Source organism: Suncus etruscus, chromosome 14 (assembly GCF_024139225.1).
Source record: "Suncus etruscus isolate mSunEtr1 chromosome 14, mSunEtr1.pri.cur, whole genome shotgun sequence".
Lineage (NCBI taxonomy): Eukaryota > Metazoa > Chordata > Mammalia > Eulipotyphla > Soricidae > Suncus > Suncus etruscus.
This window is the reverse complement of record NC_064861.1, coordinates 89,858,049-89,872,145: the sequence shown is the minus strand read 5'-3', so window position 1 is coordinate 89,872,145 and position 14,097 is coordinate 89,858,049. Positions and strand designations below refer to the sequence as shown.

Here is a 14,097-nt window from a genome sequence, read left to right as displayed (position 1 = left end):
TGTGTGCAAGGCAAACACCCTATCCACTGTGCTATCACTCTGTCCCTCTTATTTAAAAAAAAAAAAAAAAAAAGGATTTTTGGGTCACACTCGCGGGTTCTCATGGTTTATCCTGGCTCTGCACTTAGAAATCACTCCTGAGACCGGAGAGATAGCACAGCGGTAGGGCATTTGCCTTGCATGCAGCCTATCCAAGGTTCGAATCTCGGCATACCATATGGTCCCCTGTGCCTGCCAGGAGCGATTGCTTAACCCCTGAGCACCACTGGGTATAATCCAAAAACCAAAAGAAAAGAAAAGAATCACTCCTGGTGGTGATCTGGAAACTATGTGAGATGCCAGGGATTGAACCTGGATTGGCTACATGCAAGTGCCTTCCTTGCGAACTGTCACACCAGTCCCACAATTTTGGTCATGAGTGACTAAATATTCCCAAAACCTGAAAGCACAGCCGAAGGCAAAGCGGGAATAGCTAGTGGTGGAATCGCCCAGCGCCCACCTGCCCAGTCCCTTCCGGGGATTTCTAGTCTGTGGGGTGAAGGGTGAGTCCCTAGCATAGCAGTCTCTTTTTTTGGGGGGGGAGTCACACCTGGCACCACTCAGGGGTTACTCCTGGCTCTGCATTCAGAAGTCACTCCTGGCAGGCTCAGAGGACCATATGGGATGCTGGGGATCGAACCCAGGACCGTCCCAGGTCAGTCGAGTGCAAAGCAAATGCCCTATTGCTGTGCTATCTATACTCAGGCCCCTTTGGCAGATTCTTGAGTCTCCCAATGGCAGCCACAAGCCAGGGTCCCAGACTGTCCATCCACACATATGCACATGAAAGCATGCATACGTAGGACTGGTGGACCTCAGACAGGTGGAAGACATGAACCCACATACTCTGAACAAGGCCAAGAGCCAGGATGCATGCGTGTGAAATATGCCCTGCTGTGCCCAGATGTGAGCAGATAGGACACGTGGCTCAGAGGGACCCTGGGGCAGGTTGGGGAGCCTCAAAACCAAAGATGCCTGTGGGGTTCTGCTCATGTGAAGGTGCATGGAGAGCCAGAGGGTCAGAGACTGGGGGCCCTCACCCCTCCGCTGCAGCTCATAGGCTGTATCCCCTCATCTGACACTGCCTCTGTCCCGCCACTCTGAGACCCAGAGCTGGGGATGTGGGTCTGACCCTGGGGACAGGGAGATGGCCTTGGTCCCCTGCCCATTCCCCTTCCCCCGCCGCCCCCCTGCTGCGGGGGCTGCTATCGGTTTAGCAAACTGTCCCCAGGGTCAGGGACAGACACCAGCCAAAGGTCAGGTCGATGCCTCCCCAGCTCCTCCCCCTGAGCCGCCAACTCTTGGGGGCAGGAAGAAGGGCCAGAGTGGAGAGTGGAGAGCAGAGACCAGGGGGGTTCAGGCCCGCCCCCCCGAAACCCCTCCAGGCCTCACCTGCCAAGGACAGAAGACATTTGCTAAGAGGCAGACATGGTGCTTTAATGAACGGTTGGCCACAGCCCGTGTCAAAACTTCAGTAGAAATTCCCCACACCCGAGCCAGCCCTGGTTTCTCCTGGAAAGAAAGAGGGTGCCGGGCTCCATGGAGCAGCAAGCCCTGTGGGGATCCCCCACACTCCTAACAAAGCGACTGACGATCAGGCCAGGCCGGCGCTATTTTTTGGGGGCGTTTCAAGGACTGTCGTGGTACATAGGCACACTGGCTCCAGCCCCCAATTCTAGCTCCAACCTAATTCTGGGGTGAAAGATGGTGACCCTGTTGGCTTTTCTGCCAAGTCCAAAAGGGCACAAAGCACCCCAGATGCAGTCAGGGGACACACCAGACACACCCACCAACATAGCCGCCTTTTTGGGGTGTACATACAGTACCTGGGCACTCTGCCCGCTGGTACCTCCCCACCATGGTGTTATCCCAGGGACCCAGTTCCCAGGGCTTGAGGTAGGGGTTCCAGGGAGCTGAGGCCACAGCCCTGAAACACCCCCGGAGCCAGCAGCACCCCACCCCACACCAGGCCTGCTAGGAGGCATTGAGCAGGGAGCGTGAGTAGAGGCTCTGGTAGTACACCCCAGGCTCGGCCCCCTCAGCCCCATAACCCCCAAACCCCACGTCCAGTTTGGGGGGCGCAGGCGTCTGCTCAGACATGAGGTTGTTGATGGAAAAGGGGTGATTGAAGTTATAAGGAGGGTCCAGCTTCAGCTCACCGGGGAGCTCCAGGCCCGGAAAATAGGGCGTGGAGGCAGGCGGGGAGCCGCAGTCCAGAGCCCCAACTTCCTCCCCAGTGGTGGCCGGGGTGTCAGGCTCTGGGGCAGGAGGCTGGGGAGGGGAGGTGACGGTCACCACGGCAGTGGCCCCAGCAGCGTCGTTCCTGGCAGCGGCGGTCCCCTTCTTGGCTTTCTCCTCCAGCTTGAAACGCTTCTGGCGACGCAGGTAACAGCCGTTCTCGAACATATTTCCAGAGCTTGGGTGCAGGGCCCAGTAGGAGCCTTTGCCCGGCTTATCGGGGGACCGGGCCACCTTGACGAAGCAGTCGTTAAAGGACAGCGAGTGGCGGATGCTATTCTGCCAGCGTTGCTGGTTCTCCCGGTAATAGGGGAAAAGGTCCATGATCCACTGGTAGATCTCGCTCAGGGTCAGCATCTTGCCTGGGGCCTGCTGGATGGCCATGGTGATGAGCGAGATGTAGGAATAGGGGGGCTTGGCGTGGGCCAGGGGCCGCCGGTACCCCTTGGCCATCTCCTTCCCGGGCCCCAGTCCGGCTCCCGGGCCCCCGTACCCCGAGCTGCTGCTCCCACCGCCGCTGCCACCACCCAGGCCTGGGAAAGTGGGACCCAGGGGGGCAGTGGCTGCTGCGGGAGCTGGAGGAGCCAGGGGTCCTGAGGGCAGGGGAGATGCCGGGAGCCCCCCAGGGGGGTAAGGAGAGCTCAGAGGGTTCAAGGTCATGTATGAGTTGAGGGGGGCCATGGTGGGCACAGGAGTCACCGGAGAGTAGACCTATGGGGGGGGGGGGAGAGAGAGAGAGAGAGAGAGAGAGAGAGAGAGAGAGAGAGAGAGAGAGAGAGAGAGAGAGAGAGAGAGAGAGAGAGAGAAAGAGAGAGAAATGGGAGAAAGGTGAGTGAATTTCCATGCTGTGTAGCAGAGTCCTGAATCAAGTCCCTGTCTCCCAGTTCCTTCCATCCTCCCAGTAAATCTCTCTCCCTTTTTGTGGGAGAGGTTTTTTTTTTTCTTTTTCTTTTTTTGGTCACACCCGGCAGCGCTCAGGGGTTCCTCCTGGCTCTATGCTCAGAAATCGCTCCTGGCAGGCTCGGGGGACCATATGGGATGCCGGGATTCGAACCATCTACCTTCTTTTTTTTTTTTTTTTCTTTTTTTTTTTTTTTTTTTTTTTTTGGGGGGGGGGCCACACCCTGTGACGCTCAGGGGTTACTCCTGGCTATGCGCTCAGAAGTTGCTCCTGGCTTCTTGGGGGACCATATGGGACGCCGGGGGATCGAACCGCGGTCCGTCCTAGGCTAGCGCAGGCAAGGCAGGCACCTTACCTCCAGCGCCACCGCCCGGCCCCGAACCATCTACCTTCTACATGGAAGGCAAACACCTTACCTCCATGCTATCTCTCCAGCTCCATGTGGGAGAGCTTTTCATTCAGCACCCCACCCCCCATGCCCGGTGGTGTTCAACCCTTTTTTCTTTTTTTTTTTTTCAGGTCACACCCAGGGGCTATCAGGGGTTCCTCCTGGCTCTGTGCTCAGAAATTGCTCCTAGCAGGCTGGGGGAACCATATGGAATGCCAGGAATCGAACCTGGGTCCACCCCGGGTTGGTCGCATGCAAGGCAAATGCCCTACCGCTGTGCTATCACTCTGGCCTCATCAGCTCTTCATTCTAGTTCAGGGATCATTCCTGGTGGGCTTTGAGAGGCCCTATGCCATTGCCGGGCAGGGATCGAATCCAGGTCTGCTGCATGCAAGGCAAGTGCCCTCCCCTTCGTGTTATCGCTCCGGCCCCTCGATCACTCTCTCCCCCTCATTAGGCATCTTCTTCCTGGCCCCCATATTCTGGGGGTTCTCCAACTATGGCAGGCCACCTGGGGAGTCTCCTTTGACCAGCTCAAACAAGTTTCGGTCAGAATGGTAAGATCTCATTAGGGCTCCTCTCTCCTCTCTGGGGCATGCTGTGGAGTTTTCCAGAACCTTCCCGGCTTGAGGTGTTACAACCACAAAGGCAGGAAGTAGCTGGGAGTAGCCAAGGGCCCACGCACCCCCCCCCCTCACCGCAGGTACTTGCGGAGATGGATAATGTCCCTCCCTCACACAGTCATAGCAGAGAGCAGAGAGGAGCCAGGTTTGATCCCCAGCACCCCATAGGGTCCCCCGAGCCTGCCAGAAGTGCTTATTGAGTGCAGATTCAGGAGTAACCTCTGAATATCGCCAGGTGTGGCCCCAAAACAAACAAATAAAAAATACACACCAAAGACGGTCATTGTAATAAGAATACATTTTTCAAGGACCAGGAAGAACCAGTGGGTGTGGCCCCCCAAAAGAGATTAGTTTAGGGGGCAGGGTATGTATCCCATGATTAGAACAATGAATAAAACCCTAGGTTTCACCTTGGGCACAAAAAGATTTGTATAAACAAATAACTGCTATTTAAAATATACATATTTTTCTCAGCATTAAGGTTTGCTTTTTTTTGGGGGGCGGCGGCCTATACTCAGAGATGCTTAGGGTTCACTTCAGGATCTGCGCTTAAGAACTACTCCTGGCAGTGTTTCTGGGACCATATGGGATACTTGATACCATATGGGGCTTGACCCTTGGGCAGACACATGAGAAGCAAATGTCTCATGCGCTGTAATATCTCTCTAGTCTGGCTCATTGCAGCTTCAAATTTTGTTTATTTGGTTGGTTTTTGGGCCACCCCCAGCAGAGCTCAGGGGTTGCTCCTCTTTCTGTGTTCACTCCAGGCGGTGCTCAGGGGAACCATATGAGATGCGGGGATTGAACCCCGGTGGCTGTGTGCAAGGCAAGCACTGCCCACTGATCTCTTCAGTTTCTCACCTTTAAGGTTTTTGTTTTGGGGTTACCACACCCAGCGGTGCCCAGAGATTACTCCTGGCTCTGTGCTCAGAAATCACTCCTGGCAGGTTTGGGGAACCATACGGGATGCCAGGATTTGAACCACCATCTGTCATTTATTGGCCACGTGCAAGACAAATGCTCTACCACTGTGCTATCTCTCTGGCCCCAAAGGTTTTTGTTTCGAGGTCACACGGACTCTGGGATTGCTTCCCACAATGCTCCGGGAACCTTGAGCTGATGGGGATTGAACCCAGACCTCCTGCATGCAAAGCCTCTGTTCGGTTTTCATTATTACTCAGGCCCCGAAACTTTATTTTTTAGGTCACACCCAGAGATGCTCAGGGATTACTCCCTAACCTGCACTCAGGAGTCATTCCTTCCTGGTGGTGCCTGGGGGACCATATGGGATGCTGAAGATTGAACCCTGGTCAGCTGTGTGCAATGCAAACAATCTACCCACTGTGCTATTGCTCCAGATCAAGAAGAACTTTTTTTTTTTTTTTTTTTTTTTTGGTTTTTGGGCCACACCCTGTGACGCTCAGGGGTTACTCCTGGCTATGCGCTCAGAAGTTGCTCCTGGCTTCTTGGGGGACCATATGGGACGCCGGGGGATCGAACCGAGGTCCATCCTAGGTTAGCGCAGGCAAGGCAGGCACCTTACCTCCAGCGCCACCGCCCGGCCCCAAGAAGAACTTTTAATTCTCTTAACTTTATTTGGTTTTACTTCTCTTGTTTACAAACCTTTCTTTTTTTTTGTTTTTTTTTTTTTTTTGTTTTTTTTTGGTCACACCCGGCAGTGCTCATATTAGTATTCTTAAAAATAAACTATATAGGGGCCGGAGAGATAGCACAGTAGTAGGACATTTGCCTTGCATGCAGAAGGATGGTGGTTCGAATCCCGGCATCCCATAGGGTCCCCCTAAGCCTGCCGGGGGTGATTTCTGTGCATACTGCCAGAAGTAGCTCCTGAGTGCTGTCGGGTGTGACCCTCCCCTCAAAAAAAACTATGTAAAAATTTATAAAAAAAATATAAAAAGTATATTTTGGGGTATATATAAACTAAATTAAAATATATATAAAACATAAAAAGTATATATATTTTGGGGGTGTGGAGAGAACTGGGGCTCAAATCCAGAATCTCTCCCATGCAAGGCAGGAACTCTACCACACAGCTATATCAAGGACATGTCTGGGTTTCTTGTTACTTTTGTTTGTTTTGGGGCCAAACCCGATAGTGCTCAGGTATTATTCCTGGCTCTGCATTTAGGAATCACACCTGGAGGGCTCAGGGACCATATGGGCTGCCAGGATTGAACTGGGGTTGGCCCTGTTGAAGGCAAATGCCCTCCTGGCTGCTGCACTGTCAGTGGCCCCCCCTGGATCTATAACTTTGAACTTGTGTTTTGTTTTGTATTTTTGGTCTTTTTTGGGTCAGACCCGGTGATGCTCAGGGGTATTCCTGGCTCTGAGCTCAGAAATTGCCCATTGCAGGCTCTGGGGACCATATGGGATGCAGAGAACCAAACCACCATCTCCTGGGTTGGCCACGTGTAAGGCAAACACGCTACAGCTATGCTATCTCTCCAGCCCCTGTAACTTTGAACCTCTAAGGTTGCAATGTAGAAACACAAAGGGACACACACACACACCCAGCAGGGAGGGCGCTTGCCTTACATGCAGCTAACTTGGTTTGATCCCCTGTATGCCATATGGTCCCCTGAGCACCACCAGGAGTAATTCCTGAGCACTGGTGGGTGTGGCCCCAAAATAAAAATTAAAAAAAAAAAAAAGAAGGAAGTGAGGGAGGGAAAGAAGGAAATAAGGAAGGGAAAAAAGGTAAGAGAAAGGAAGAGAGGGCCCGGAGAGATAGCACAGCGGCGTTTGCCTTGCAAGCAGCCGATCCAGGACCAAAGGTGGTTGGTTCGAATCACCGTGTCTGCCAGGAGCTATTTCTGAGCAGACAGCCAGGAGTAACCCCTGAGCACCGCCGTGTGTGGCCCAAAAACCAAAAAAAAAAAAAAAAAAAAGAGAAAGGAAGAGAGATGAAAAAGAAAGGAGGTGGAGGAAGAAAGGGCTGGAGAGGCATTACAGTAGGGAAGGCACTTGTCTTGCACGCAGCCAATTTGACGTGGATCCCAGATACCCCATATGCTCTGAGCTCCTCCAGGATTGATTCCTGAGCTCAAAGCCAGGAATAAACCCTGAGCATCAACAGGTGTGGTCACAACCCCCCCTGCCCAAAAAAGGGAAGTTCTTTGAGGGTCTGAGAGGGGAATGCCAGGCTCTGGGGTTTGGGGTGTGAGAATCGAACCAAAGCCCAGGACTCAAGACCTCAGTTCTTAAATTTGGGGCCTTAGGGGCCGGGTAGGTGGCGCTGGAGGTAAGGTGTCTGCCTTGCAAGCGCTAGCCAAGGAAGGACCGCGGTTCGATCCCCCGGCGTCCCATATGGTCCCCCCAAGCCAGGGGCGATTTCTGAGCACATAGCCAGGAGTAACCCCTGAGCGTCAAACGGGTGTGGCCCAAAAACCAAAAAAAAAAAAAAAAAATTTGGGGCCTTATACCCACCGCTCAGTGGCGACCTCTACAGGTTGCTCACAGCCATAGATGGTGTTGGGGATCGAACCTGAGTCAACCTGTACAAAGTCTTTGGTTCTCAGTTCTTTTTGTTTTTGTTTTTTGGCCACACCCTGGTATACTCAGGGGCTACTCCTGGCTCTGATCTCAGAAATCACTCCTGGCAGGCTCGGGGGACCATATGGGAAGCCGGGATTTGAACCACTGTCCTTCTGCATGCAAGGCAATCACCCTACTGCTGTGCTATGTCTCCAGCCCCCGGTTCTCAGTTCTTAATTTTATCTTGTATTTATTGTGAACTAACATTAGTTTTCATTTTTGTGCCACAACTGGTGGTATTTAGAGCTTGCTTACTCCTGGGATCACTCCTGGTACCTGGTAGTGCTTGGGGGACCCTATGGGATGCTGGGGATTAAACCAGGGTTGGCCACATGCAAGGCTATCCACTGTACTCTCTCTCTCTCTCTGGCCCCCCAGTTCTCAATTTTTAAGAATGGTGGCTGGGGAGAGAACACGAAGGGCTGGAGTTCAAACTTCCACACGGGAGCCCTGGATTCAATCATCGGCCTATATCCCCTTCCCAAAATGATAAGGGGTGTTCCCCACCAAAAGATCATTTTTAGAGTGCCAGGAAGGGGTTAAGCATATTGCTTAGGGCCAGAAAGATAGTGCTGCAGGTAGAGCGCTGGCCTTGCACATAACTGACCCAAGTTGGATCTCTCGCAGCCCATAGGGTCCTGCAAACACCAACAGGAGTGATTCCTAAGTCCAGAGCCAGGAGGAAGCCCTGAGCATCATCAGGTGTGGCCCAAAAACAAAAACTGGGGTGTGTGTGTGTGTGTGTGTGTGTGTGTGTGTGTGTGTGTGTGTGTGTAAGGCTATGGAATGCCAGGATCAAGCCCGATCGGCTATGTGCAAGCAAACGCCCTCCTTGCTGTGCTATTGCTCCGGTCCCATAAATATATATTTTTAAGTGTTCAAGAGGTTTTTATGGAGAACCTCCTTTGCACTAGGAAACTGTACTACGGAACAGACCTATTTGTACAGCTGAGTCAGCTGGGCCCAGAGAGCTTGTCCAAGTCCCCTAGAAAGGCAGAACGGAGCTAGGGCTCTGTGTGCAGATGGTTCTAATTATTGTGGGGTACATGCTGGAAAAGTGAGATGCACGGCCCGTGTACCTGGAGCCGACACCCTGGTATGGTCCTACAAGGACCACCAGGAATGATCCCTGAATGCAGAGCCAAGAGTCTAGCAGGGAAGGAGAGGCCAATAAGGCCTTGGTGTAGTGATTTCTCTTCATGGCATTTCACTGCCACCCATCAACCTCTGCTGTCCCCACATGGGCCGAGAGACCTGGCATGAGCCACCTGCCAGGCTCTGGTGTGTGCCTGTGTGCCATGGTGTGTGCATGCTCTGTTCTGCCAGCATCTGAGGGTCTCGATGTACAGAGCTAAGATGAAGACAGTATAGAAATGCAGCCGACCCCAGTGCGGTCCCTGGCAGCACTGAGCTAGGGTCCCTCCAGGAATAAGCCCCAAGCACTGATATGACACCCCCCCCCCGCAAACAAAATCCCAAATTTGAAAACAAATTAAAGAAGAAATCCGAGGGGGGGGGCTGGAGAGATTAGCACAGCGGTAAGGCATTTATTTATTTGCCTTGCATGTGGAAGGTCGCTGGTTCGAATCCGGCATCCCATATGGTCCCCCGAGCCTGCCCGGGGCGATTTCTGAGGGTAGAGCCAGGAATAACCCCTGAGCATTGCCTGGTGTGACCCAAAAACAAAAACGAAAAACAAAACAAAAAAAAGAAATCCGACCAGAACGATAGGTAGACAGGTAGGGCGTTTGCCTAGCACAGGGCCAACCCGAGGCAGATCCAGGTTCGATCCCAGGCATCCCATATGGTTCCTTAAGCCTGCCAGGAGCGATTTTTTTTTTAAAATATGGAACACTTCACGAATTTGCGCAGGGGCCATGCTAATCTTCTCTGTATCGTTCCAATTTTAGTATATGTGCTGCCGAAGCAAGCACCAGGAGCGAATTCTGAGCAGAGCCAGGAGTAATCCCTGAGCGCCGTTGGGTGTGGCTCAAAAACAACAACAACAATAATAATAATAATAATAAAGAAAAATGAAATCCAAGTAGCCAGACCAGTGGCTCAAGCGGTAAGGCATCTGTTTGCCTTGTTCATGCTAGCCTAGGATGGATGGCGGTTCGATCCCCCAGTGTCCCATTATGGTCCCCAAGCCAGGAGTGATTTCTGAGCACAGAGCGAGGAGTAACCCCTGAGCATCACCTGGTATGGCCCAAAAACCAAAAACCAAAAACCAAAAAAAAAAAGAAAAAAAAAAAAAGGAAAGAAAAGAAAAGAAAAGAAAAAGAAATCAAGGGGCCGGGAAGGTGGCGCTATAGGTTAGGTGTCTGCCTTGCAAGCGGATGGACCGCGGTTCGATCCCCCGGTGTCCCATATGGTCCCCCAAGCCAGGGGTGATTTCTGAGCGCATAGCCAGGAGTAACCCCTGAGCGTCAAACGGGTGTGGCCCAAAAACCAAAAAAAAAAAAAAAAAAAAAAAGAAAAAGAAAAAGAAATCAAATCCAAGATGCACAAAGCTCCAGGAACTGGCTGGAAGCGGAGAGTGTCAGGGACACGACAGCCAAGCCCCGTTTCTGATCCCCATGATACCCCTCTTTTCCCTCCTGGCTCCCCATGTCTCCATCCTTCCACCACTGTCTCCTCCTCTCCCTCATCTTTCCTGCATCTCTGGTTTCCCTCCAGTCCCTCTCCTTGGCCGACTCTCCCCACACCCCAGAAGTCTGGTTAGGGGGAGACTCTGACACCCCAGCTATATACCCCTTTCCTCCAGGCACTGCACTGGTGAATAAGGAAAGGGGAAACGTTCCTGGGGCTTTCCCTGCTGTGTCCAGCTGAATCAGACTCCAGGCTATCATGGGGAGGCCAGACTCAGATTCGGGGTGGGGGGCCCCTAGACTTTCCGGGCTCCACGCCCACCCGGAAGTCCTCCTTGAGGTCTGCCCTCCAGCTGCCCTAATCCACTCTCACTGTGGCTTCCCACGCCCGCGGCTGGGATGAACCCCCAGTGTCCGGGTTGGAGCCGGATCTCCCCTGCCAGGGCGGAGGACGGGCACCCCCACCTCAACAGCCAGGAATTTCTCCCTTTTCATTTCCTTATTGTTGCTGCCCCGAGGAGGGTGTGTGTGTAAGAGAGAGAAAGTGAGGGAACTCATGGCAGGGAGCAGGCAGGAGGGAGGAGGGAGGAGGGAGGTGGGCCCTTTCCATGACCAAGCAGCGCCCCCCCCCACCTCCCCAGGCAGTCCCCCAACCCCTCCCACTCCTCCTTGTTTCCAAATTGGGGAAGCAGCTGGATCCACTGAACCCCAGGAACCCGAATACTGGGGATGCCCCTCAGGTGAGAATCCTCCAATTTCCTCCCAGCCCTGGGGGGTGTCAACACCAAGCAGAGACCGAACAGTAGGTGGGGGGCAGGTGGGGGGCGGCGAGTTGGAAATCCTCCGTAGAGAAGGGAATGAGCCATTTTAGTTCCTGCTTCTCTGGTCCAAGGGAAGGAGGTGGTTGGGAGACCCCCACATTTCTATCTCTAGTTTCCATTTCCAGCCCCTCCGCAAATCACAAATCAACGCTTCCAAAACCACCCCCATATTCCCCAATGCTAATCATTTCTGAACTTTCCCAGGGCCCCCCTAACCCATCCCAGGCTGGAGCCCAGAACCCCATCTCCCCCCTAGACAATACATGATTCTGTAAGTGGCTTCCTAAGCACAGAATCCAGGGCCCCCACAAAGACAGCATCGTGAGGAGGGTGCCTGCCTTGCACACAGCCCTCCAGGGTTCTATCTCTGGCACCCCATATGGTCCCCCAAGCACCACCAGGAGTGACACCTGAGCACAGAGCCAGAAGCCCTCGATTTGCCGGGTGTAGCCCCCAAAACAATAATAGTAAACAGCACGGGGTATGACCCCCCAGTACTACCCTCAATAAACTGCTTTCTGATAGAATTTCCACAACAAATGAGCCCCAATTTGACTGAGCTCCCCTAATCACAGCGCCTCCATCCTTCAATTTCACAAATTTACTTCTTAAGATGCCTGGGGAAACATTACCTCTGATTAGCCAGGGGCTCCCCGAAATCATGTCCCTAGACTCAGGACTGTCCATGGGCGAGGTAGGATCCCCTCACACCCCTTAGGACCTGGGTGCCTCCTCTGTGCTCACCCCACTTTACAACAGACACCTCTAATCCCTGCCAGGCCTGGCCTGGCCTACCCCCCCCCCACCTGCACCTCACACCTCCACTGGCCTGGCCGGGGCCCCTACAGGGCGTCTTGCCAAACTGGGGGGCCCTGGGAATCCAGGAGTTCCACCCTCTGGCATCCACTCTGAGGCTGGGTCTCTACCTCTTTGGAAAATTGTCCCCCCCCCCAAGATCCACACCCTACCCGAAGTCGACCCACCAGAAACTCCAGAGCTCAGACCCCTCCCAAATTCTTTCATGGGGACCCCACATTTCTTCCCCCAGTGCTCCTCATAAATTCCAATATTTAAAGCAATTGCAATGAGAGACTGGGCAGGACTCTAAGACTTGGGTGGGGGATAGAAGAATGTGGATCACCCTCACCCCAACTTCAGGGCCGCCAAGGAAGAGGGGGGGACTGGAGAGGGCAGGGTGGAGGCGAGAAATCGACAGCTCTCCCCTCCCCCAGTCAGGGGGACCCCTGCTGCGGGTTCTAATAACAATTAACCCCCTGAAGTTCAGCGGCCAGGGTGTGAGGGTCAGGAGTAAGAATGGTGGGGGGGACGGGCTGGCTGGCGCAGCTGGACCCCTCCTGGGGCTAAATGCAAAACTGTGGATCACGTGTCCTGCTCCCCAGCTCAACCCCCTCTTCGGATCCCCACGGCGCCCCCAACCTCAGGGAGCCCCAATATCCAACTCACCTGTTGTTTCAGGTTCTATTCCCTAAGCACCTCTCTTTCTCATCTTGGCACACCAAATCCCCCATTTTGGACCTCACCTGAGATCCACCACCACGCTGGACAACTTCACGCTGAACCCCGATTCTGAACTAATCCCTCCGGAAGCACCCACCTTTTTAGAACACGACACGAACAACACTCCAGTCCCCAACTCTAGTCTTTTCCTTGTCCCGTCTCTTCTTTCCACCCAGATCTGAACCCCGTCCCGTCTCCTCCTTCCCCAAACTCCCCTAACTGGGGCGCTCTGGCTGCCTGCATCAGTTTGTAAATTTTCCCTCTCTTGGGTTGGGATCCCCAACACCCAACCCATGACTTTTTTTTTTTTGGCCAAACATCCCGACTCCCAAGTAATAGCAGCGGCAGCCTCGTTCTCCGGGGTCCCCTCGGTCCCTCCCTAACTTCCACACCTGGCCTCCCTTGCGTGCGTCCCGCTCCTGCGCTCCACTTCCATCTGGGGCGCCCTTGGGCGCGCGCACCGCGATTCTTGGGTCCCCCAGATCAGCCCGCACCCCGATCCCTGCCCGCACCCACCACCCCATTTCCCGCTCTCCGCCGTCCCCCGTGGTGGACACACCTCGCCCGCCTCCGGGTAGTAGCTCCATTCGGCCAGGTCGTGGGCCTCCATCTTCACCGAGCCCAGCATCCCCCGGGCCTGCGCCCCCAGCTGCCCCCCACTTCGGCCCCGGGGGTACCGAGCGCTTGGGATCTCTGGCTCCCAGGCCCGCCCGCCCGTCCAACCGTTGCCCGGGGTCTCCCCAGCCGTCCCCAGCCGTCCAGCGCGGGAGGTGGCCACGCTTTATAGCCAGGACACCCCCCCACGCCGGGCACCCCGCCCCGGCCACCCCGCCCGCCCGCCTGGTCCGCCCCGAGGGAGGCGTGCTGGGGTGAGGCCGCCCCCTGCAGGACGGCGAGGAGAGAGACAGACAGACAGGTAGGCAGAAGGACAGACAAACGGACAGGCAGAAGGACGGACAGACACAGACTGACAGGTGGACGGACGGACAGACAGACATAGACAGACACACGGGCAGACTGACAGACGGACGGACGGACACAGACAGACATAGACACAGACACACAGACAGACAGACACACACACACACAGACAGACAAAAAGACACAGACACACAGACAGACAGACAGACAGACAGACAGACCGGCAGGCCGACCCTAGGCGGCGGGCGCCCCTCTCCAACCCGCGCGGGGATGGAGGCACCACTTTCTTTCCGAGTGGTGGTGGGACCTCGGGGGCGAGACCCTGTTGGCAATGAGGAACCCCAATGCTCGGAGGTCGCCGCGCTGACCCCCACGATCGCGCTTTCCCTTCCGTTGGAAGGGCTGGAAAAATGAAGTTTTCCGACAGCTGGAATCGCCCCCTCCTGTGCAAATAGCGGGTGCGCAAGGCGGAGGGGAGCGGGGTCCCCTCTGCGCTCAGCCC

At 54.5% G+C, this 14,097-nt stretch overlaps 1 protein-coding gene and 1 pseudogene across 1 annotated transcript; both read right to left on the bottom strand.

Moving 5' to 3' along the window:
* Positions 1-1,998: 1,998 nt before the first annotated feature.
* On the bottom strand, positions 1,999-13,381 carry FOXA3 (forkhead box A3). The gene is made up of 2 exons (XM_049787295.1): positions 13,234-13,381; positions 1,999-2,988 (listed from the first exon to the last, which is right to left on the bottom strand). The coding sequence occupies exons 1-2, from the start codon at positions 13,300-13,302 to the stop codon at positions 2,014-2,016; spliced, it is 1,044 nt and encodes a 347-aa protein (XP_049643252.1). The 5' UTR covers positions 13,303-13,381; the 3' UTR covers positions 1,999-2,013.
* LOC126029205 (uncharacterized) lies at positions 9,585-9,678 on the bottom strand (annotated as a pseudogene).
* Positions 13,382-14,097: the final 716 nt, after the last annotated feature.

Excerpts from the sequence above, each read along its gene's own strand:
- FOXA3 (XM_049787295.1), bottom strand. The coding sequence starts at position 13,302 with ATGCTGGGCTCGGTGAAGATGGAGGCCCACGACCTGGCCGAATGGAGC. Across the intron at positions 2,989-13,233 it reads ACTACCCGGAGGCGGGCGAG|GTCTACTCTCCGGTGACTCC; the intron begins GTGTGTCCACCA and ends CCCCCCCCATAG.